This window comes from Jaculus jaculus, chromosome 11 (genome assembly GCF_020740685.1).
Source record: "Jaculus jaculus isolate mJacJac1 chromosome 11, mJacJac1.mat.Y.cur, whole genome shotgun sequence".
NCBI lineage: Eukaryota > Metazoa > Chordata > Mammalia > Rodentia > Dipodidae > Jaculus > Jaculus jaculus.
This window is the reverse complement of record NC_059112.1, coordinates 69442829-69466600: the sequence shown is the minus strand read 5'-3', so window position 1 is coordinate 69466600 and position 23772 is coordinate 69442829. Positions and strand designations below refer to the sequence as shown.

The 23772-nt window shown below is 40.8% G+C and overlaps 1 protein-coding gene across 1 annotated transcript in view; it reads left to right on the top strand.

The window, feature by feature from the left end:
• The first annotated feature begins 3207 nt into the window (after window positions 1-3207).
• The window catches only part of Kpna4 (karyopherin subunit alpha 4), a 62694-nt gene continuing 42129 nt past the window's right edge, over window positions 3208-23772 (top strand). The window contains exon 1 of the mRNA XM_004652381.3: window positions 3208-3588. Coding sequence (XP_004652438.1) covers window positions 3520-3588 — 69 coding nt within the window. The 5' untranslated portion in view covers window positions 3208-3519. The remainder of the gene's footprint in view (window positions 3589-23772) is intronic.

Here is a 23772-nt window from a genome sequence, read left to right as displayed (position 1 = left end):
TAGGTGTAGGGGCTAGAGAGATGGCTTAGTGGTTAAGGCATTTGCCTGCAAAGCCAAAGGACCCGGGTTCAATTCCCCAGGACCCATGTAAGCCAGATGTACAAGGTGGCACCTGCATCTGTGGTTAATTTACACTGGTTGGAGGGCTTGGCACACTCATATTCTCTATCTAATTAAAAAATAGGTGTAGGGAATTTGTCTGAAGTGAGAGGTTATTAGGGTGTTTGGGTCTATAATTAAATTTTTCTGATTAAACAAGTCAAAACTAATCTGTTTCTCTTTAAATATTTTTATTTAATAGAGAGAGGAAGGTAGACAGAGAGAAAGAAAGGGCGGGCCTCCAGCCACTGCAAACAAACTGCAGATGCAGGTGCCACCATGTGTATCTGGATTTACACGGATACTGGGAAATCAAGCCTGGTTCCTTAGGCTTCACAAGGAATGCCTTACCACTAAGTCATCACTCCAGCTTTTTTTTTTTTTTAAATAGAAAGCTAGTTGGGCATGGTGGTGTACACATCAGTCTGGACTACATTAGATCCTAGTAAGAGAGACAGAGAAGGAAAGGAAAATATGTAATTTTCTTTTCTCAATCAAATTAATATCAATTTCAAATTAGAAAGTCATTTTCTTCAGGCTTCTCAAACAGTAAGAATAGCCTGGCAATGAAAAGAGGCAAAAGGGCTGGAGAGATGGCTTAGCGGTTAAGCGCTTGCCTGTGAAGCCTAAGGACCCCGGTTCGAGGCTCGGTTCCCCAGGTCCCACGTTAGCCAGATGCACAAGGGGGCGCACGTGTCTGGAGTTCGTTTGCAGAGGCTGTAAGCCCTGGCGTGCCCATTCTCTCTCTCTCCCTCTATCTGTCTTTCTCTCTGTGTCTGTCGCTCTCAAATAAATAAATAAATAATTTTTAAAAAAAGAGGCAAAAGTCTACCAGTAACAAACTTGTTTTCTAGAGAAAATAGAAGTATACGACGATCGTAGTCCATTTTCTATTGCTGTAACATATTTTAGGCTGGCTACTATTTGTGTGTGTCCATGCCCGTGTTGCCCCATGCATGTCCCATGGCCTCCTCTATTGTACATCCATGTAATTCTCTGAGATGGTCTTTCTTTTTAAAATATTATTTATTTGAGAGAAAGTCTTAGAATGGGCACATCAGGGCCTCTTGTCACTGCAAACAAATTGCAGATGCATGCTCTACTTTGTGCATTTGGCTTTACTTGGGTACTGGGGAATCCAGTGTAGGTGTCAAACTTTGCAAGCAAGTGCCTTTAGCCTCTGGGCCATCCCTACAGCCCCATTAATCTCATGTTTAACCTTACCAGTGATTCAGTATGCAAACATAATTAATTTTTTTTTTTGAGGTAGAGTCTTGCTCTAGCCCAGGCTGACCTGGAATTCACTATGTAGTCTCAGGGTGGCTTCGAACTCATGTTGATCCTCCTACCTCAGCCTCCTGAGTGCTTTGATTAAAGGCGTGTGCCACCACGCCTAGCTCTTAAAAGTATTTTTATTTATTTGCAAGCAGAGAGAGGAGAGAGACAGAAAGAATGGGCATGCCAGGACCTCCTGGCCACTGCAAATAAACCCTAGATGTATGTGCCACTTTGTGCGTCTGGCTTTACGGTGGTACTGGAGAACTGAAGTAGGGTTCTTAGGCTTTGCAGGGAAGTGCCTTAACCACTGAGGCATCTCTCCAGGCCACAAATACAATTTTAAAAAACAGATGATGAAGTTCACTTAAATTTTTATTCTCCAAATACTTATTTAGCAGGGTTTGTTTTATTTTGTTTTTTAGGTAGGGCCTCCCACTATCCCAGGCTCACCTGGAATTCACTATGTAGTTCCAGGCTGACCTCAAACTCACATGGATCCTCCTACATCTGCTTCCTAAGTGCTGGGATTAAAGAAGTGCACAACCTGGCCAGGCTTAGAATTTTATTTGCACAGTATTTGCATGATGGAGCAGGGTCTCACTAAATTGCCCAGAGTGCCTCTGAACTCACTCAATAGCCCAATTAGACACTCCTGTCTCCAGGGTAGCTGGGATTACAAACCTGTGCCATCAGTTTCGGCTCTTTTTTTCTGAAATTAAAAAAAAAAAGTATTATAGTATCTATTTTTAGAGATAGATGAGTGGGGGAGGAGAAAGAATGGGTGTGTGAGGGCCTTTACTACTGCAAATAAATTGCAGACACATGCACCACTTTGTGCACTGCCTTTATGTCGGTGGGTACTGGGGAATAAAACCCAGGCCAGCAGGTTTTCCAAGTGCCTTTAACCACGTAGCCATCTCTCCAGTCCTTTCCTGGAGTTAAAAGTCTCTTTTTGTATCTTGTACTTCTGCCTTTGGTTATAATGTTCCCTGTTAAATTGGTACCTTTGACAGGAACTTTTCTAAAAAGTTACCTTACGTGACTGTTAGGGATCACGGCCCTCGATCTCAATAAATTAGTACTTTGTGGCCAAGTAGCTTCAACTTTGTAAGACAAAACATCTGAAAAGGGGTATTATTACAGGATCTCCAGTTCTTCCCAAGTTCCTACCTGCGGCGGACACTCAGAGAGGATGAACTCCAACTCATCTAATGGACCCCTCTCCTCCTCCACAACTACGGCTTTCGTTTTCCCTGTGTCTCCAGACCGCACGGCACCTCTGCCAATCCCAGCCCCCAGGCCTGGCCCCGGATGGCACGCCGATGCCCCCACCCACAGTTAGGGTGGCCCGACTCTGCAGGCGCGGGGCCCACACACACTTCTCCACTTTCCCAAGGGAGCGGAGCGCTCCAGAAATATCCGGGAGAGAGGACACACCCGGAAGGAAAGAACGTCGTCACTCCGATTCGCTTCTGGGCTCCCACTGTCCGGGGACCTCCTGACACCCTACAAAGATAAGATAGAAAACGGAGTTCCACGGCTTTTTCCCTCCCTTCCTCTCGGCTTCTCCCCATTGCTTCCAAGCGCGCACGGACCCAGCCGGGCGTGGGCAGGGCTTCGCTCTCTTCTCTTCTCTCCCCCTCCCCTCCCCTTCCCTTCCCTTCCCTCCCCTTCCCTTCCCTTCCCTCCGCCAGCCCGGCCCTCCTCCCGTCGCCCTCTTCCCCTTTCCCTAGGCTCTTCCGCCCCCGCTCTCCATCGCCCCTCGTGATTGGCCAAGCGCGCCGGAGCCCGATTAACCAATCGGCAAGCCGGGCTGGCGGTGATGGGCGTGGCCGCGACACCGGGGCCCTCAGATCGAGGCTGCCTCCTCTCAGCCGGTAGCACATTCCGCCGCCGTTGCTGCCGCCGGTCCCGCGGTTGTCTTCTCCGTAGCTGCCGTGTGGCCAGGGTTAGGGCCAGGGGGTCGGGAGGGGAGGAGGAGAGGCACACCGCGGCGTAGGCCGGCGAGAGGAGGAAGGGAGCGGCCGCCCGACAGGCAGAGCGGCTCAGGCGGCGGCCCGGTTCCTGTGAGAGTCGGTGCGGCGCGGTGGTTGGGGCGGATCCCGCGGGGCCCGGGCGGGGGAGCGAGTCACCGGCCCGGCCATGGCGGACAACGAGAAATTAGACAACCAACGGCTCAAGAATTTCAAGAACAAAGGCCGCGACTTGGAGGTAACCTGCGGGGCGCCGGAAGGCGGGGTCCGCGCGGCCTGGGGCTGTCCCTGGCGGGACTCAGGAGTGTGAAGGATCGGGGCGCGCGCCGCCGCCGGGCCGCGGGGGAATGGCGCTGGGGGGCCTGCCGGCCGGTGACGCCTCTGCGAACGCGCCGGGAAGTTTGTGCCGCGGAGGGAGGGAGGGAAGGAGGCGGCGGGGCCTAGGCCTGCCCCGCGGAGCCGGCCCGCACGGTGGGGAGGCCGGCGCCCAGTGCGCAGGAGGCGTGCGTGTGCGGCCGGCGCGGCCCCGGCCTGGCCGCCTGCCGCCGCCGCGGAGGTTCCGGCTCTCGTCGGGTCCGGAGGCGGGCGCTGCGGGAAACAGGCGTGCGGCGGCGAGGGCGGTTCGAACTTCCTCTGCGAGGCCCGGGGCGGCTCTGCTTGAAGTCTCATTTTTATTTTCCTCTGGCCTTCCCGACTCCCGCTGTATCCTTGCCTTCCCACTACATACAAACTAGAAGAGCCAACTTCTCCGCTGGAAGAACCCCACCCCCGGCCGGCGTTCGAGGCCATCCTGGCGATGCCAACTGCCTTCCAGAGAGGCCTGTGTGTTATACTTGGCTATCGCTGATTTTCGATGTGCTTCGAGATGTACCCACTTCCTTATTTCAGCTTGTCCACAAATCTCTTAACCCTCTTCGAGACGAGCCCACCAGCTCCGTTTTTACTTACAGAGTCCAGAGACTGTCATTCTCTAATGTCCCCCACCTCTGGGGGTGGTAGTGAGGGATGGGGTAGGCTCTGGACTGGCACTATCACGTTTTATTATTTAAAGAAAAAGGGAAAAAGAGCTTCATTATCTTAGATGCAACTCTTCCCCAGGTTCTCAATCCACAGGATGTGTACATATTAAACGCACAGATGCCCTACTAAGATTTTTGATAAAACTCTAACATTAAAAATTTAAGTAACCTCACCCCCATCCATTCTGAGTCAAGAATTTAGCATGTTCCTGTAGTCTGTTTTTGAACTTGAGTACTTTGTTTTCTTTAAATCTTTAATGTTGTTTATGCTGTTTTAGTGGTTTTTATAGTTAAAGTATACAGCTCAGAGTGTACCTGTTCTGAGATTGTTAACGTTATCCTTGTGTCCCCTTTTCCTAGTGAAAGAAATTTAGCATGTTTATTGAAATAACTCATGAAATGTACAGTTTAGGGCTTTTAGTAAATTTATATACTTGTGCAACAATGCCAATTTGTTTTTACTAATATGATTATTTACAGGAGGAAAAAAAACACAAAAAGCTTCAAAAACTGCTAAATACCATAAAGTTACAAAATTCGGAAAATTGTCATTTAGGTACCTCATCAGTCCTTTGTAATCATTTTCTTCTCTTATTTTTACCAGGTTGGCTGGGATGTAATTCACATACGATTCCATCTGAGCTGGTTTTGAGTGTGTTCACATAGATGGATAGTCAGTCATCAGACAACCTTAGAACATTTTCACACATTAGCAGACTCACTACTCGGCTACTCCAGCTTTAAGCCATCACTTTCTGTTTCTTTCCATTTGCCTTTACTGAGCTTTTCATTTAAATGGAATTATTTAATTTCTGAATTTTTTGTGGCTTTCTTCCTTTATGGTAAAATACTTTTTTCAAGATTCATCTATGGGTATGAATAAGGCTGAATAAATTTTCGCATATGGTTATACATTTTCACCAGTACGTGGACATGTACATTGTTAACACCTAACTATAATAGTATATGACTATAATATAAATATAATAAGGCTGCTGTGAACATTCATGTTCACATTTTGTGTGGATATACATTTTTATTTCCCTGGGGATGGAATTTTTAGGTCCTGTTGAAACTTTACACTTTATAGGCTTGCTTGCCTTCCTCTATCTCTTATTTAATTTATTTATTTATTCATTCATTCATTCATTTTGGACAGGGTCTCATGTAACTGAAGCCCAATCTTCCTGCCTCTGCCTCCCAAGTGCTGGGATTATAGGCATACACCACTACATTTAGCCCGATTTTCCAAAGTTATCTTTTTGTTTCTTTACTTTTCCTATCTTCTTTTGATTTTCTCCCATTCCTCCTTTCTTTGCAACAGGTTGTCATGAGGCTATGTAACTGAGGATGGTCTTAAACTTTTGATCCTCTTTCCTGTACCTCTACCTACCCAATGCAGGGATTATAATCCTATGACACCATACCAGGCTATCGGCTATCTTTTCCCTTAAATATTTCTTGCCACTATAGCCAAAATCAAATTAAGTACATGAGTTTTTAAAAAAGTGTATCACATATTTTGAGACATCCATACTGCTTGTGGGTATCCTCTGTGATATCCACAGGAAGGAGAGCCGGGCATGGTGGCACACACCTTTAATCCCAGCACTTGGGAGGCAGAGGTAGGATTGCCATGAGTTCAAGGCCACCCTGAGACTACATAGTGAATTCCAGGTCAGCCTGAGCTAGAGTGAGATCCTACCTCGAAAAACCAAAAACAAACCAAAAAAAAAAAAAAGAAATAGGAAGGAGAAATGGGTTAACAGTTGCTTGCAAAACCTGACAACCTGTGTTCAGTTCTTCAGTACCTACATAAAGCCAGATGCACAAAGTGACATATGGGTCTAGAGTTCATTTGCAGTAGGAAGAGGCCTTGTGCCCATTCTCCTTCTCTGTTGGTCCTTTCTCCATCCCATTTGCCTTTCTTTCTCTGCATACAAATGAAAGAAAAAAAATTTTTTTTTTTTTTTTTTTTTTTGGTTTTTCGAGATAGGGTCTCACTCTGGTCCAGGCTGACCTGGAATTAACTCTGTCATCTCAGGGTGGCCTTGAACTCATGGCAGTCCTCCTACCTCTGCCTCCTGTGTGCTGGGATTAAAGGCATGCGCCACCACGCCCGGCTAGAAAAATTTTTTTTAAAGAAACAGTAGCTTTGCTTTTCCACCTGAGATTTTCTAACGTAAAGTCATACTTAGTATGATTATGACTTACTCAGAATCACATATACTGACCTAAGGATATAGTTCAGGAGTGGAGCACTTGTCTGGCCTTGAGTTTGAGCCTCAGCAATACATCTAAAGATTATGTACACTTGCCATGAGTCAGAAATCTCTCTTATTTCGAGGACACTGCAATGGTCTGTCTACTTGGTGTATTTATTAGTCACATATGTCTGTTTTTTCCTCCTCCAGATACAGTGACTATATGTTGTTACATACACAAGTGCTAAGAAAATAATTGCTTTCTGGTTTAGGTATTATATCTGTTTCATTGGCATTGGGGAAATATTCTTTGGAAATAAGTATGGCCCAATATTCTGAAATGAATTTGAACTCAGTATATCCAAAATGCCATTATAACATTTAATCTTAGTAAAAACTGAAATAATTTAAATAATTCTTTTTATGCTAACTTTTCAAAACCAAATTTATCTTTTACCATGATAGCATCTGTTTGGACTAGCTACATTTTAAGTGTTTAGTGTTTAATAGTCTCATTTGACCAGTGGCTACCTTTTTGGACAGCACATCTATAATTATAGAGAATCATATAGAGTGAGGCAGTTACACATTTTTTTTTCTTCTGTTTGCTCTAATAGTTTGACTAGAAATAATGAAGAAAATTCTGAGAATTTAATCTGATCCCTAACTTTGTGACCATGGAGGAAATCATTTAAATCTTCTCATATTTTCATCTGTAAAACTTGAAGTGCCTGGCATCTGTCTTGTGAATGCTGTAGCGATGAATAGATAATGCTAAGGAGATGCTTGACAGTTCTCTGAGCATTTGTCTTTTGATAGACCAGAAAGGGAGAGAATCTAATAGAACTCAGTACAATTGATTGTCTTACTCCCTTATTTTCAGTTTCATGTTTTTTTCTGTGCACATGTATATAATGAGTTACACTGAACAGTGAATGGCGAATGCTTTTTAATACAGGAATATGTAGTTCATAAAAATTCTGAACATATTGAGATTGAAACATACAATGTTTTAGAAAAAATAGTTATGTCTTATGAAAATGATTTATGCTAAATGTATTAAAATGATACTTAAGGCCAGGCATGGTAGTGCAAACCCCAGCACTCAAGAGGCAGAGGTAGAAGGATCTCTATGATTTTGAGGCTACCCTGAGACTATATAGTAAATTTCAGGCCAGCCTAGGCTACAGTGAAACCCTGCCTAGAAAATAAAAATTTTAAAATGCTACTTAAGGGACTTGATGACATGAACATAGAATATGAAATCAGCTTGAACTTCACAATTTAACACAATTGGACTGTTTTGTTCTTTAGAAATGGCCTTGGTGACCTGTTAATGTTCATAGTCTGAAAAGTATTGTTAAGCTATTAAGTCTTCTTTTAGAGACTGACCTGTCTCATCACAAGTCTTTGAACATAGTTACTATGCTTAAAATAAGTATTGCCTAATTTTTCATTTAATACTCTAAACATGAGATAATATAAAATACATGATAGAAATAAGTTAGAGGTAGACCCTACCTCAAAAGAAAAAACACAGATTATGTGATTATGTTGTTTCCTGTCAGCTTTCCTGCTTAGCAAGACCAATTTCCAAGTGTTTCATTGATAACTTTCTTTTCTTGTCTTTTTTAAGAAAAATTAATTTATTTGAGAGAGCGAGGAAGAGGCAGAGAGAGAATGGGTGTGGTACACCAGGACCTCCAGCCACTGCCAACAAACTTCTGATGTATGCGCCATCTCGTGCATCTGGCTTACATGGGTCCTGGGGAACCAAACCAAAGTCCTTTGGCTTTGCAGGCAAATACCTTAACTGCTAAGCCATCTCTCCAGCCCTCACTGATAATTTTCTTAGGAATACTAAGATGCCCTTGCATCTTACAGTTATTTGCTAGTGTGTGAGTGATTTTTGTTTGAAAGAATTAAATTGCTTTTGGAAACATACATTGGTAGTTGTCTTATTTCTTTTTCATTTGTTTATTTATCTTTAGTGTGAGGAGTTGAACCCAATCGCTAATGTAGGTAGTTTCTAAGCATTGGTTTTTTAAGAACTGGTACCGATTGTGGGTTGTTAAATTATTTAAATTTTTCCTGGAGCAACACTCATCTACCTAAGGCCTGTAATAAAGGAATGAGAATGTGTCATCAGAGTTTAACCTCAGTTCATTTTGGTAACCCCTGTTTTAGTTTTGGGACAAAGGGAGGAATTTGATTAAAAATTTTTTTGAGCAGCTACTGTATATGCTTTTAACAATTTTATCTTATAAATTGAAATTAATATAATTTTAAAAGAAAATCTTGGTCTGGAGAGATGGCTTAGTGGTTAAGGCACTTGCCTGCAAAGCCTGATGACCCAGGTTTGATCCCCCAGTACCAGTGTAAAGCCAGATTCACAAGGTGGCACATGCATCTGGAGTTTGCAGTGGCTTGAAAACCCTGGCGTGCTCATATTCTCTCTCTCTCTCTCCCCCTCTCTCAAATAAAATATTAAAAGTAAAAGAAAGTATTAAAAAAGAAAATCTTGTAATTTTGACTTACTTGTGTCACATTCAGGGAAGTGATTTTAACTCAGATGTGTCAGTCCTCTATATTTTTCATACTATACTGTATTATTTTTAGCTTCTCTTAGCCTTAATGGTTATCTTAAATTTTATTAAAAGGCTTTATGTTGAAACACTACTAGCATAGGCTGTGGAGTATAAAATAGGTGTTACTATTTTCCTTTTGGAACTTTAAGAGTTGTGTATTATGTGTGAACTTCAAACACTAGAGAGCATCATGCCAACATGGAGAGGTTGAGGCAGGAGGATTGCTATGAGTTCAACACTAGCCTGGACCATAGTGAGACTGAGGGTTGATTATGTTTTTAATGGGCCTACTTCAGAAGTCTGCAGAGGTTGGGCTCAAGACTTGTTAAGGACCCTCAAAGGTTTTGTGTTAGATTTCTGAAATTAAAATCTAACAAGAGTTCTGCCAGGTGTGGTGGCATACACCTTTAATCCCAGCACTTGGAGGCAGAGGTAGGAGGATTGCTGTGATTTTGAGGCCACCCTGAGACTACAGAGTGAATTGAATTCCAGGTCAGCCTGAGACCTTACCTCAAAAAAAAATGAGTTCTTAGATATCGAATTCTATTTTTTTTTTTTTAAAGAGGAACTTTAAAAAAATTTTTTTGACTTTTTCAAGTTAGTGTCTTTCTTACTGTAGCCCAGGCTGATCTAGAACTCACTTCGTAGACCCAGGCCAGTCTTGAATGCATGGTGATCCTCCTACCACATGCAGCTTCCTGAGTGTTGGGATTAAAGGCCCACCATGCCTGGCTAGGAACATAAAGAATTTTAAATTTTTATTTGCACAGAGAGGGAAGGAGGGAGGTAGAGAGAGAATGAGAATAGGCATGCCAGGACTCTTGCCACTGCAAATGAACTCTCAACAGGTGCCACTTTGTGCATCTGGTTTTACATAGGTACTGGGAAATCTAACCAGGGCAGTCAGGCTTTGCAGGTAAGTACCTGTAACTGCTGCTCCATCTCTCCCAGCCTGGAACATAATTTTTTTCATTAATTTATTTATTTGCAAGTGGCAAGAGAGAGAGAGAGTATGGGCACATCAGGGCCTCTTGCAATTGCAGTCGAACAGATGTATGCACTGCTTTGTGCATCTGGCCTATGTGAGCACTGGGAAATTGAACCCAAGCCATCTCTCTAGCATGGAACATTAAAATTTTTAATAAGAAATAATTTACTTTCCAAAATCAAAAGTACTAAATGAGAAGATTATCCCTTAAAGGTCATCTTTTGTGTGTGTAGTACGTGTAGTGTGGTCTGTGTGTGCAAATGTATGCACATATGTTCAGAGGCCAAAGGATAGCATCTGGTATCCTGCTCTATTGCTCTTATGTGTTGTTTCCTTGAGATGGGGTATTGTGCTGAACCTGGTGTTGCAATTTTTTGTCAGACTGGCTGGCCAGGGAGCCCCAGTGATTGTCCAGTCCCCCCCCCCCAAGACTGGGATTACAGGCTAGTGTGGCCACACCTAGATTTTTACATGGGTATTGGGGCTCTCAGACAGTATTCGACTTTCTCAGGCCTGCATGTTTGCATGGCAAGCACTCTTTCTCCCTAGTCCTGTATTTAACATTTTTTTCATGACTCTTTAGTATTGTGTTTAAGACAGGTAGATTTACATATCTATCTCTGAATTCAAGCTGTGTTCTCTTTTCAGGTTATTGGAGATTATTCTTTGATACTTTGCCAAAACTTCACAGGTGGTGATTTTTTTAAAGATTACTTGCAGTGTTGAATTTGAAGGCACATCAATAAATACTTTTTTAACAAAAAAAAGCAAACTATTTATTTACAAGCAGGGAGCAGGGACACACTGGGCTCTCTTGCCACAGCAAAGGAACTTTAGACGTATGTGTCATCTTTGTGCATTTGGCTTGGTTCTGGGAATCAAACCTGGACCATCTACCTTTGCAAGCAAGCACTTTTAACCACTGAGCAGTATCTCCTGCCCCACATCAATAAATACTTCTTGACACTGTTAAGTTGAAATCCTTTGAAACACAGACACTGGTCTGACTTTAACTTCAAATGTATCTTATATTTGTCTGATTTTGTGACATGTGTTAGATTGTTTGGAAATCATTGTCTCACTGACATAAATATTCTGATCTTCCAGATGTTGACAGATTTTACACAGTGAAAAAAATCCAATCTAAAAATGAGAAACAAGAAAAATATATTCACAATTTTTATTTTCACTACAGTGTTCAGAAAAATCATTAGTATTGGAAAAATGTCAAGCTCATAGTGTCTGAATGCAAGTTTTATAAAATTCTAATTTTTTACTTGATAAAAGCTCAAATTTTGTCATTAGCAATAAGTACTGTAAATTGTTTTCCTTTAAGTCATTGGCTTACTTTACTCATTTTTGTGCAAACATCTGCTTGATGCTGAGTCTGAATAACCATAATTTCTCTACCATTTCAAGTGAAAATGGTGCTCCCTGAAAAAAAACTGGTTCAATTCAAAACTTAATTGCACAAGTACATTTTCTTTGAGATAGTCATCTTACTGTAGATATTGATATGTTATAGGAATAAGTCATGTATAATCACATTTTAACACATAATTAGAAAAGGCTAGTATTTAATAAAAGTATATATATATTGCTATTTCATCAAGCATATTCTCAAGTAACCTGGCCTAAAAAGTTCTCAGGATCCATCCCTGTTCCCCCTCTACCCCATCCTACCCCACCACGGGAGCCCATGGATCACACTTCAACAACTACTGGTAAAATTTATTATCACTGCTTTTCTTACAGACAACTGTTGTTTTTTAATTAATACAGGCTCTTAAAAGGCTTTGTAATATAGAGGATAAAAAAATAAGGACCATGAAGTCACTTGAACCTTGCCTTGAACCCTGGTTCCTCCATTTATCAGTAATGAAAGTTAACTTAATTTCCCAAGCCACTGAAATGGTTAACAGTGCCTGGCAATGTAGAACATGTAAAATGAATGGAAACTCATTTTCTACCAACTTCATAATATACTATATCCTAGAAATCACCGTCCGCTGTCAATAACATTTTGCTTGCAATTTCTTTTGTGCCTCTGTGTGCCATAATCCAAATCACATCACATTAATGGAGAAAGCTTCCTTTTCCCCTTTAAAAGCCCACTCTCATGCCACGCATGTTTCAACCAAATTGTCAAAAATTACTAGTTTCTGACTGCATATCTCTAATCCTGTGGTGTAAGTAGGTTAATAAATACTTCATGTAAGTTTTGTAATGCTTTTCCCACAAGATTAAAAATTTAATTAGAAATCAGTTCTAATCTACACTGTTTAGTAGACATTTGCTGGTACTATAAAGAGTAGCTTGATAATTGAAAATATTAAGCTTTGTACTCTGTATCACAAAAACTAGTTACTTATTACTTTCACCTAACTTTAATTTGTATCAGACTTACTATATTTTGGACATAATGATACATCCCTGTAATCTTAGGACATTATAAGTTTGAAACCAGTTAACTTGCCTTTTTAAAAAAAAGAAAAATGGGGCTAGAGAGATGGCTTAGAAGTTAGGCACTTGTCAGTGAAGCCTAAGGACCCCGGGTTGAGGCTTGATTCCCCAGGACCCACGTTAGCCAGATGCACAAGGGGCACACGCATCAGGAGTTCATTTGCAGTGGCTGGAGGCCCTGGCACGCCCATTCTCCACCCCCCCTTCTTTTTTTTTAATTTTTAATTTATTTATTTGAAAGCGACAGACAGAGGGGGAGAGAGAGAGAGAGACTGGGCGCACCAGGGCTTCCAGCTTCTGCAAACGAACTCTAGACACGTGCGCCCCCTTGTGCATCTGGCTAACGTGGGACCTGGGGAACCGAGCCTCGAACCGGGGTCCTTAGGCTTCACAGACAAGCACTTAACCGCTAAGCCATCTCTCCAGCCCAACCCCCCCTTTCTGTCTGTTGCTCTCAAATAAATAAATAAACAAAAAATAACAAAAATAAAAATGTATAAACTGAATATAAATTGCATATTAATTTTAGCAACATGGAACTCATTTAAATTTTTAAGAATATTTTATTTTATTTATTTATTTATTTTTGATTTTTCGAGGTACGGTCTCACTCTGGCTCAGGCTGACCTGGAATTCACTATGTAGTCTCAGGGTGGCCTCGTACTCACGGTGATCCTCCTACCTCTGCCTTCCGAGTGCTGGGATTAAAGGCGTGTGCCACCACGCCCGGCTGAATATTTTACTTTTATTTATATATTTGAGAGAGAGATACAGAAATAGGCAAGTACAGAGAGAGAGAGAGAGAATGGGTGTGCCAGGGCTTCCAGCCACTGCAAACGAAGATGCATGCACCCTCTTGTGCATCTGGCTTTCCGTGGGTCCTGGGGAGCCAAACCTGGGTCCTTTGGCTTTGCAGGCAAGTGCCTTAACTACTAACCCATCTCTTCATCCCATTTTTTTTTAAAGATTTTATTTTTATTTATATATATGACATACCAAAATAGGCTCACTTAAAGTTGTATTAATACAAGTCAGACTCCTGGGGCTTAGTAGGTAAGAGTGTTTACTGTGCAAGCGTGAAGACCTGAATGGGATTCCTAGCACCCACTTATAGTCCAAGCATGGTCATGTATGCCTGTAACCTAAGACTGGGGGATGGTGCAGAGACAGGAGGACCTCTGGGGCTTGCTGGTGCTTGTCAATCAATCTAACCAAAAAATTTCCCAAGACCCTGACTCAAGGAAGTAAGGTGGAAGAGTGATACAGGAAGGCACTCAACATCTTCCTCTGGCCTGCCAACAGGGTGCATGCATTTTCACACACATACTAAACACACCATCATAAATAAATAAGATAATAAAATTAGGAGTCAGACTGTTAATATGTTTCCTAGTTGGAATATTTATTAATATTAAAACAAAATTTTCTACTATTGCCTAAGCAATATGTATGTCCTATGTCCTGGTTGTTTTTGTTGTTATTTAATTTGTTTTGTTTCTCCCACCTTTCCCCCAGTAGTCTCACTGTAGCCCAGGCTGATCTTGAACTGACTCTGGGGTCCCAGGCTGCCCTTAAACTCACAGTGATCCTGCTACCTCTTCCTTCCAAGTGCTGAGATTAAAGGTGTGTGCCACCATACCTGGCTTGTCTTGGTTATTTTTATGGACTATATCCCTTGAACTGTGAGCCTAAATAAATCCTTACCTCTTTTAAAAACAGACCCAAAAAAGGTAAATCATACTTTCTCCATGTCCTTCAGTCTAAACACTTTTCCAGCTGAAATGTTTCAACTCATAATGCCTGTTTTAACTTTTGGGATATACCACCAGTGGTTCTTCCAAGTAATTCCATAACTGTTTAGCTTGGGAGTGGTACCCTGAAAGTCCTACATTGAGTGGTATCTGTGCTTATAGCCAGTGGTCCTATCTTGTTTGCTATCTGTCCTGCCTTATAGCCACTCTTAGCTGCTGCTAGTCCAGAAAAAATAAGCAAAATGATAGTTTAAATTTTTTCTAATAATTACATGATTCCTGGCTTGTAGTACACAGAATGGAACCCAGGTATTTTCTGGCCCTTGGGTGGTTTTTAAGGGTTCTGTGATCTTTTTTGATAATGTTAATACTGAAAGTTGCCTAATAACTTTAGATAGGAGTTGATTTTTAGATAATGGCATTATGTTTTAGGGAACAGAATACCAGCTCAAATTATTGTAAGCATTATGGGCTCTTGTTCTCAAAACCAGATACACCCAAGGCAGCAGCTGGCACTATCGGAGTGCTGATCGGAATCTAGGGAGAGCTGTGATTGTCCACACTTTGATTGTATACCTAAATGTAATCACTGGACTGAGGAATATTGCTCTATGGTTGACCAAACAAGGAATCAATAGATAATCTCTGTATTGGATGGACGTTGTTACCTTCATTTAAACTGTAGATTCGCTACAAGAATGAGGGATCTGGTAGTGTAAGAGAAAAAAGAAAAAGCCCATTGTAGACAAAATTATAAAATATCATAGAGGTTGTTTCTTGGCCTACTGACTATCATGTGAAGATATTCATCATATTACAAGTGTATCTATAGAGTTGGGTTCATTGTTGAATAGGCATTTTATCAGTCATTTGGTTTCAGAGTATTTACGTTCTTATTCTGATTGTTTCGTTTTGTTTTTCAAAGTAGGGTCTCACTTTGGTTCAGGCTCTTGTGGAATTCATTATGTAGTCTCAGGGTGACCTCGAACTCCTCCTACCTCACCCTCCTGAGTGCTGGGACTAATGGTGTGTGTGTGTCACCACACCTGGCCTTAATTTACTCTTTTTTTAAAATTATTTTATTTTTTATTTACTTGAGAGAGCAAGAGAGAGAGAGAATGGGCATGCCACATGAATGTGCCAAAATGTGCATCTGGCTTATGTGGATGCTGGGGAATTGAATCTGGGTCCTTTGGCTTCACAGGCAAGTGCCTTAACCACTAAGCCATCTCTCCAGCCCTCTTATTCTTTTTTTTTTCAATATTTTTTGTTCATTTTTATTTATTTATTTATTTGAGAGGGGGAGAGAAAGATACAGATAGAGAGAGAATGGGCGCGCCAGGGCTTCTAGCCAGTACAAACGAACTCCAGACGCGTGCGCCCCCTTGTGCATCTGGCTAATGTGGGTCCTGGGGAATCGAGCCTCAAACTGGGGTCCTTAAACTTCACAGGCAAGCGCTTAACCACTAAGCCATCTCTCCAGCCTGCCTCTTATTCTTAGAATGTACTGGATAGTCCTAATTTCTATTTTTCTTCCAGCTTTAAAACAGTAACAGTATTATCTTAACTGATTAAAAGCTTTTATTTAGGCCAATAAGCAAATAAGAAATAGTATCTACATCATTATCAGAACCACAAATCATTAATCCTCAAGAGAACTATAAATTGAAACAATGAGATAACCACTTCATGCCCACCAGAATAGCAGTAAACAAAAAGGGAAGCCAGTGTTAATGACCATTTGGAAAAGTGGAGCTTTGTAGCTGATGGGAATATAAAATGGTGACACCATAGGCTAGGGAAGAGCTCAGCAGTAGAATGCTTATCTAGCATGCACAAGGCTGTGGCTGGAATCCCCAGCACTGTTTTGTTATTTATTTATTGCAGTAACTTCGAAATGCAGATTAGTGGTTCCTTGAAAAGTTAAATAGCTAACATGTTGCCCAACAGTATATTCCTATACTTTAACTCAGGAGAATTGAAAACATTTTTCTGTATGAAAACTTCTATGTGAGTGCTCATAGCAAAACTCTCTGTGATAGCTCAAACAAGAAACAATCTAAATATCTCATTGTGGTAGTTTGAATTTGTGGCCCCATAGACTCAGGTGTTTTGATTAAGAATTGAGCTTGTGGGGCTGGAGAGATGGCTTAGCCTGTGAAGCCTAAGGACCCCGGTTCGAGGCTCAATTCCCCAGGACTCATGTTAACCAGATGCACAATGGGGGGGCATACGCATCTGGAGTTCATTTGCAGTGGCCCTCTCCCTCCCTCTCTTAGCTCCTCCCTCCCTCTCTCTGTCTGTCACTCTCAAATAAATAAAAATAAACTAAAAAAAATTTTTTTTTGAGCTTGTGGGCTGGAGAGATGGCTTAGCACGTAAAGCACTTGTCTACAAAGCCAAAATGATTCCCCAGGGCACACGTAAGCCAGATGTACAAAGTGGTGCATGCATCAGGAGTTCACCTGAATGGCCAGAAGCCCTGGTGAGCTCATATTCTTCCCCCCCCCCACCCCTTTTCTCTCTCAAATAAAGAAAAATAAAATAAAATGTTTTTTAAAAAAAGAATTGAGCTTGTAACCAGTCTCCAGTGAGCAGATCCCTACTAGGGAAGAGGTATATGGGGGATATACTTACTAGGTATATTCAGAGCAGTTTGAGCTCTAGCTTGGATCTGTGGAAGTTAGGCAGCAGCTTCCACCATTGATGATGGTGTTTCCCCCGGATCTGTAAGCCAGAAATAAACCTTTCCTCCATAAACTGCTTGTGGTTGGATGCTTGTTCCAGGAACAAAGAACAGACTATAACACTCATCAACTGATAAACTGATAAGCAAAATGCAGTATTGCAAAGTAGTAATATTGTTGTAAGCAGGAATGAAGAACATGGAACAGTATGGAAAAAACCTTGAAAACATGCTGCCTCTACCAAGCCAATCACAGAAGATCTCACTCTATAATCTGTTTACCTATGAGATGATACAGCAAAATAAGCTGGTTTTCCTACTCTATACTTGGCCAGTACTCCTGATACCACATACTAGGATTTTCTCAAGTTAGTGATTCAAATCAAACACTGAAACATGGACACTACGTGAGCTCGCCTTAGATTTCTTTTTAAATTTATTAACTCTATCAAAATTGATTGATTTAAAATCTCTCCAAAAATGTTACTCTGCTTTGCCTATAACTGAATGCTTAGTCCCGCAAGACAGTCCCTCACTTTCAGATAGTGGTTGCAGTCACAGGTTGTGATCTGTGCTTCTGACCAACCAGCTGTAAATCCAGATTTCCAAGGCCCCCTCTCCTCTGGGTTAGTTTGTTTGCTAAAGCTGCTCACAGAGTTCAGGGAAGCATTACTACAAAGAACACAGATGAATAGACAAGACAGATGAAAGACAAGACCTCCCAGTGTGACACCCTCCAGATCTTGCTATACATTGTTTGCCTAAACCATACCAAGCAAATTTGTTTGCTTCATTTTCATAGACATGATTTAAAAAGTAATTGACTGTTGGTGATGACTGCGCCTTCTCTCCTTCCCAGAGGTTGGGAAATGGAGATGAAAAGGCCAGCTCTAGGGATGGAGTTTGAAATTCATATGCATATCTGAGTTTGATTCCAAAACTCTGCTTAGAAAATAAATTGAAGCCTCAGCCCTATAATTATGCTTAAGGTTACCAGTCCATCCTACTTAGTTAAGTGTCAGGTATGTGAATTATATCCAATAATGTTGTGGTAATAACAAACCTTCATTAAGAGAAATGAATTGGGGCCAAGATCATCATCTACTACCTAAGGCTCATAATTAGACTTGCCCAAGCAATTCTTTTTTACTGACTTTTACTTCAACTTTTTTTTTTTATTTGCTCAGCAAATATTTAGCATCTTTGCCTGAGATTCTCTTGCAAGCAGTGACCCCAGTACAATAAATAACAGGGTAAATTCCAATATGGTAGCCAAGTAGGATTTCTCCGTGGTATGGCACGGATGGATTAGCTGATGAACATCAATCAGTGTGAAAAATATATACCACATTAACAGAACAAAGGACAAAGACCATGTGAGCATATCAGTTGATGCAGAGAGAACCTTTGACAAAATTCATTACTCTTTCATGATTTAAAAAAAAAGACTAGGGTTAGAAGGAAATTTTTCTCAACATAATAGGTCAAAATGAAAAGTCTATGGTGTATATCATATTCAGTGATGAAAAATACTAGTTCTGTTCATAGTACTAGAAGCTCTAGCTGTAGCAATTAGACATGACAAAAAAGTAAATTATATGCAAATTGATGTTGGTTAAGTACAACTATCTATTTTCAATGGCATGAGCCTACGAAACCCTAAAGATGCCACATATACAATTGAGCAAAGCCATAAAAATTAGTTATATTTCTGAATGCTGAAATAATTAGTAATCTACCAAAGAAAATACAGATTTATAATAACATCAAAAAAGTATAAAATACTTCAGAATAAACCTGATCAAATTGTAATGAAAGATTTACACACTAAAACCACAGAACATTCTGGAAAAATAAAACTAAAGATGGCACAAACAGATATCCGTGTTTCATGTTTTGGGAAATGCTAACAGCACCCAAAACAATGTGTAGATTCAGTACAATTCCTGTCAAAAATCATACTGGCAGGGCTGGAGAGATGGCTTAGCAGTCTGGGGTGGTTGCTTGCAAAGCCTAGGGACCCAGGTTTGACTCCCCAGAACCCATGTAAGGCAGATGCACATGTTGGCACATGCGTCTGGAGTTTGTTTGCAGGCCCTGGTGTGTCCTTTGTATCTAACTAATAACTAAATAAATAGAAAAAATTCACACTGGCAATTTCTTTTTTATTAATGCTTTTTTGGTCACTGTGTGTGTGTGTGTGTGTGTGTGTGTGTACACATGCGTGTGTGTGAGTGTACATGTACACATGAATGCCTGTGTGTGACAGCCAGAGGTTGGTATAGATTGTCTTTCTCCATTGCTCTCCTTTATTTTACTGAGGTAGTGTCTCTCACTTGAGCCCAGAGCTAGCCCGACTAGCCAGCTTCTCCAGGGATGATCTGTCTCCATTTCTTGCATGCTGGGATTATAGGCAACTGCTCAGCCTACCCAGCACTAACATAGGTACTGGGTATCCAAACTCTTCTCAGGCTTGATAGCAAGAGCTTTCTGATTCCTGGAAAACCATCTCTCCAGCCCCCCCACCTTTTTTTTTTTTTCTTTTGGTTTTTCGAGGTAGGGTCTCACTCTGGCCCAGGCTGACCTGGAATTTACTATGGAGTCTCAGGATGGCCTTGAACTCATGGCAATCCTCCTATCTCTGCCTCCCGAGTGCTGGGATTAAAGGCGTGCGCCACCATGCCTGGCTTTCCCATTTTCTTTTTATAGAAATAACAATTCTAAAAGTCATAAAGTACCATAAAAGGGCTCTAAAAAATTAGTGTGTATATATGTATGTGTGTGGGTATATATAATATATATTATAATGTGTATTTTATTTATTTACAAGGAGGTGGGGGTTTTAGAATGGCTATTCTAGGGCCACTTGCCACTTGCCACTCCAGATACATATGCCACTTTGCACATCTGGATTTACATGGGTACTAGAGAATTGAACCTGGGCCATTTGGCTTTGTTAAGCAAGTACCTTTAACAGCTGATCCATCTCTCTAGCCCAGAATTAGTGTGTATTAACTTTACAAAACAGTGGTTATGATATTTTTCATGCATGCCTCTGTGTGTCTGTGTATGTAAATAAATACGTGGACATTGATCATATTCCTTAGTGTTTCATTGTTCGTGTCTATTTTTGTGTCACTACCCTATTGTTTTTATTACTAAAACTGTAGTATAATTTGAAATTGGATATTGTGGTGGCTTCTGCATTGCTCTTTTTCATACAGGGCAAAATAGTTTTGAGGAAGAACCAATCTGGAAACTTAATTTTTCCTGATTATAAAATATGTTATAAGCTACAGTCAAAACAGTGTGACACTGTCATAAAGAACGACATGTAAACCTATGATCCAGAGTAAACAGTGCAGAAATAATCCTGCATACATCTGCCAGGCATGGTGGCACACACCTTTAATCTCAGCACTCTGGAGGCAAAGGTAGGGGGATCACTGTGAGGCCAGCCTGGCACTGTAGAGTGAGTTCCAGGTCAGCCTGGGCTAGAGTGAGACCCTACCTAGAAAACAAAACCAAAAAAAAGATTTTTGACAAAAAATGCAAGATTATATTTTGGACTATACATTCGTCTTTTAACAAATTGTTTTGGGGAACTTGACTGTCCATTTTCAAAATAATAACATTGGAACCTTACACCATACAAAATCAACTTTAACACCTGAAACTGAAACCTAGAAGAAAACATGAATGTTGTTTCATAACACTGGTCTTAATAATTTCTTTGCTGTGCCATCAAAATTTATATCTTATAGCAAAAAAAAAAAAACAGTATTAATCAGGTAACTGTAGATCCAACAACAGGTTGAGGTGAGAAGATGACTAAAGACCAAGAATTTCAGATCAGCCTAGGAATAGAAAAGCTCCACCTCAATCATTAAGACAAAAAAAAAAAAAGCAAAAAGCTGTTAAAACAAAAATAAAGAGGGTTTGAGTGAAATAAAAAGGCTGTGCAGCAAAGGAAATAGTGAAAAGGGCAAATTGGCATGGAAACATGCATCCATGTGATGTTTATTTCTAAGCAGAGAGGGAGGGAGAGAGAGAATGGGTACATAAGGGCCTACAGCCACTGCAAACTCCAGATGCATGTGCCGCTCTGTGCTTTACATGGGTACTGGCGAATTGAACCTGGACCCTTAAGCTTTGTAGGCAAGTGCCTTAATTGCTAAGCCATCTCTCCCTGCCTTGTCTTAATAAATTGCATTTCTGCCCTTCAGTTGCTTGTGCTAGTAAACCTTAATATTATCATTGTCTCTTTCTTTCATAGTCCTATTCAGTACATTAGTAAATTTCATAGGCTTAATCTCCCAAATGTAATCAGACTGTGAATAGAGGCCATAATATCACTCTCAATACTATGTTCCAAGCTTATTCTTTTGCCTGGAATACTGCAAGGTTACAATATATTCCTAACACAGCAGCTGGAATGATTCCTTTTAAGAAAGAATATGTCTCTCCTATGCTCAGAATCCACGAATGGATTTTTCTTATCAGTAAATGTCAGAATTTGACATAGATGTTTTCCTCAATTGCTCCTGCCTTATTGAGATACCTCACTGAACCAGAGCTCACTGATTCATCTACTCTAGCTGGCTTGCTCTGGGGATCCACCTATCTTCCTTCAAAGTACTGAAATTGCAGGCTCCTACCACCACATCCATGGTGCTGTGAATCCAGACATAGATCTTAATGCTTGGTACAAGCATAGCTTTCCCAGCTAAGCCATCACTTCAGCCCTTCGAATGCTTTGTGCTATAGCAAAATAATTGTTCTCATTTGCCTGCTGGGAAAGGAGATATATCTGCTGTAAAGTGGGACAAAATCATAAAAGAAAGTTAAAGAATTTTTAATTTTCTTTTTAGAAAACATGAAGGCAAGAGATGAGAGAGCGAGGAAAATGGGCATCCTAGGTTCTGTTTGCCTGTGTGAATGAACTCCAGATGCATATGCCACTTTCTGCATCTGGGTTTATGTGAACACTGGGAAATCAAACCCAGGCTGTCAGACTTTGCAAGCAAGTATTATTAAACAACACTCATGTTTTCTTCTAGGTTTCAGTTTCAGGTGTTAGAAGTTGATTTTTTTTGTATAGTGTAAAGTTTGAGAGGGGGTCTTTTTTATTTATTAGAGAGAGAGAGAAAGGCATATAGAGAAAATGGGTGTACTAGGGCCTCTAGCCAGTACAGATGAACTCCAGACGCATGTGCATCAGGCTTACATAGATCCTGGGCAATCGAACCTACCCTTAGGTTTTGCAGGCAAGTGCCTTAACCACTAAGCCATCTCTCCAGCCCAGAGCAAGGGAGGGGTCTTTTTGAGAGACAGAGTCTTGACAGGGTCTTGCTTTTTAGCTCTAGAACTCCCTGTGTAGACAAGGGTGCCATCAAACTTGGCATTAATCTTTCTGAATCTACCTACTGAATATAGGGTTATACTACTGCATTTCTCAGTTTTTTTGGTTAACTTCATTTTGGTGTGTGTGTGTTCATATGTGTGAATAGTAGCTCATGTGAAGACCAGAGGACAACTTTTGAGTGTAGGGTCCCTACCTTTTACCTCCTTTGAAACAAGGTCTCACATTGTTCACTGCTGCTTTTTTGGCCTGACTAGCTGGTCCCTAATCGGCTTCTGGAGAATTTTCCTGTCTATACTGCCCTTCTTGCCCAGTGTTTAGGATTACATATGCCTGCCACAACATTTGCCTTTAAAAAAAAAGAAAAGAAAAACTGTGTGAGTGTGGCCACATATGTGCCAAAGCATATCATCAGAGGACTACTTTCAGGCTGGTCCCTGTCTTGTCCACACCATTTGAGGTAGGGTGTCTCATAGTTCTGTTCAGTTTTTGGACTCACTTTTAGCTTCTGGGACATTATTCTGTCTGTGCCTCCCATCTAGTCATTAGTGTTAACTTAGTATGCTGGGATTACAGAAGCCTACCTTGGCTTCCAGGTGTTTATATGGTGGTTGGAAATTGTATACTAGAATTCTGGTACTCTAGCTTGAGTAGTGAGTGCTTTATCCACTGAATTATCTCTTGTGCTTGCAAGAGCTATCTTCCCAACCCCAGCTTTTAAATTTTTTGTTTGTTTGTTTGAGTTTTTGAGACAGTTTCACTCTGAAGGCGAGTCTGGCTTGGTACTTAATGTGTACCCCAGGGTGACTTTGAATTCATGGTAATTTTTCTATCTCAGCCTCACAGGTGCTGAATTGTAGGCCACTATGCTCAGCTTAACATGATTTATAAAATGGAAAACAAATGTTTTGCTCATTAGAGAGTACACCAAAACACCAGCAAAATCAGGAGGCCTTCAGTAGTCATGTAAATGCATGGGTTATGCTGACTTCTTTAGTTTGATTGAATCTCTTTATTTTCTACTCCTAACTTCCAGTATCATTTCCCACATGTTGAGTTTTTCACAACCAATTATTTTATACAATTCCTGAAATTTTATTTCACACAAAATTAATGAAGAGAAATTCTTGTTTATGCCAGCATTTATCAATCATTTTATATTCTTTCTAGAGAACCTTTGTGCTCCTATAAAACTTAGGTATGTTTGTTTAGTATACTAAATTTCTTTTGTAAGTTCTCAGTCACGTTATTATAATAAGAGATTATATGTATCTAAAACCTGGTCATGTTACTTGTGTGTGTGTGTGCATGTAGCATGCGCTAGGTTCTCTTGCTGCTGCAAAGAAATGCTATCTGGCTTT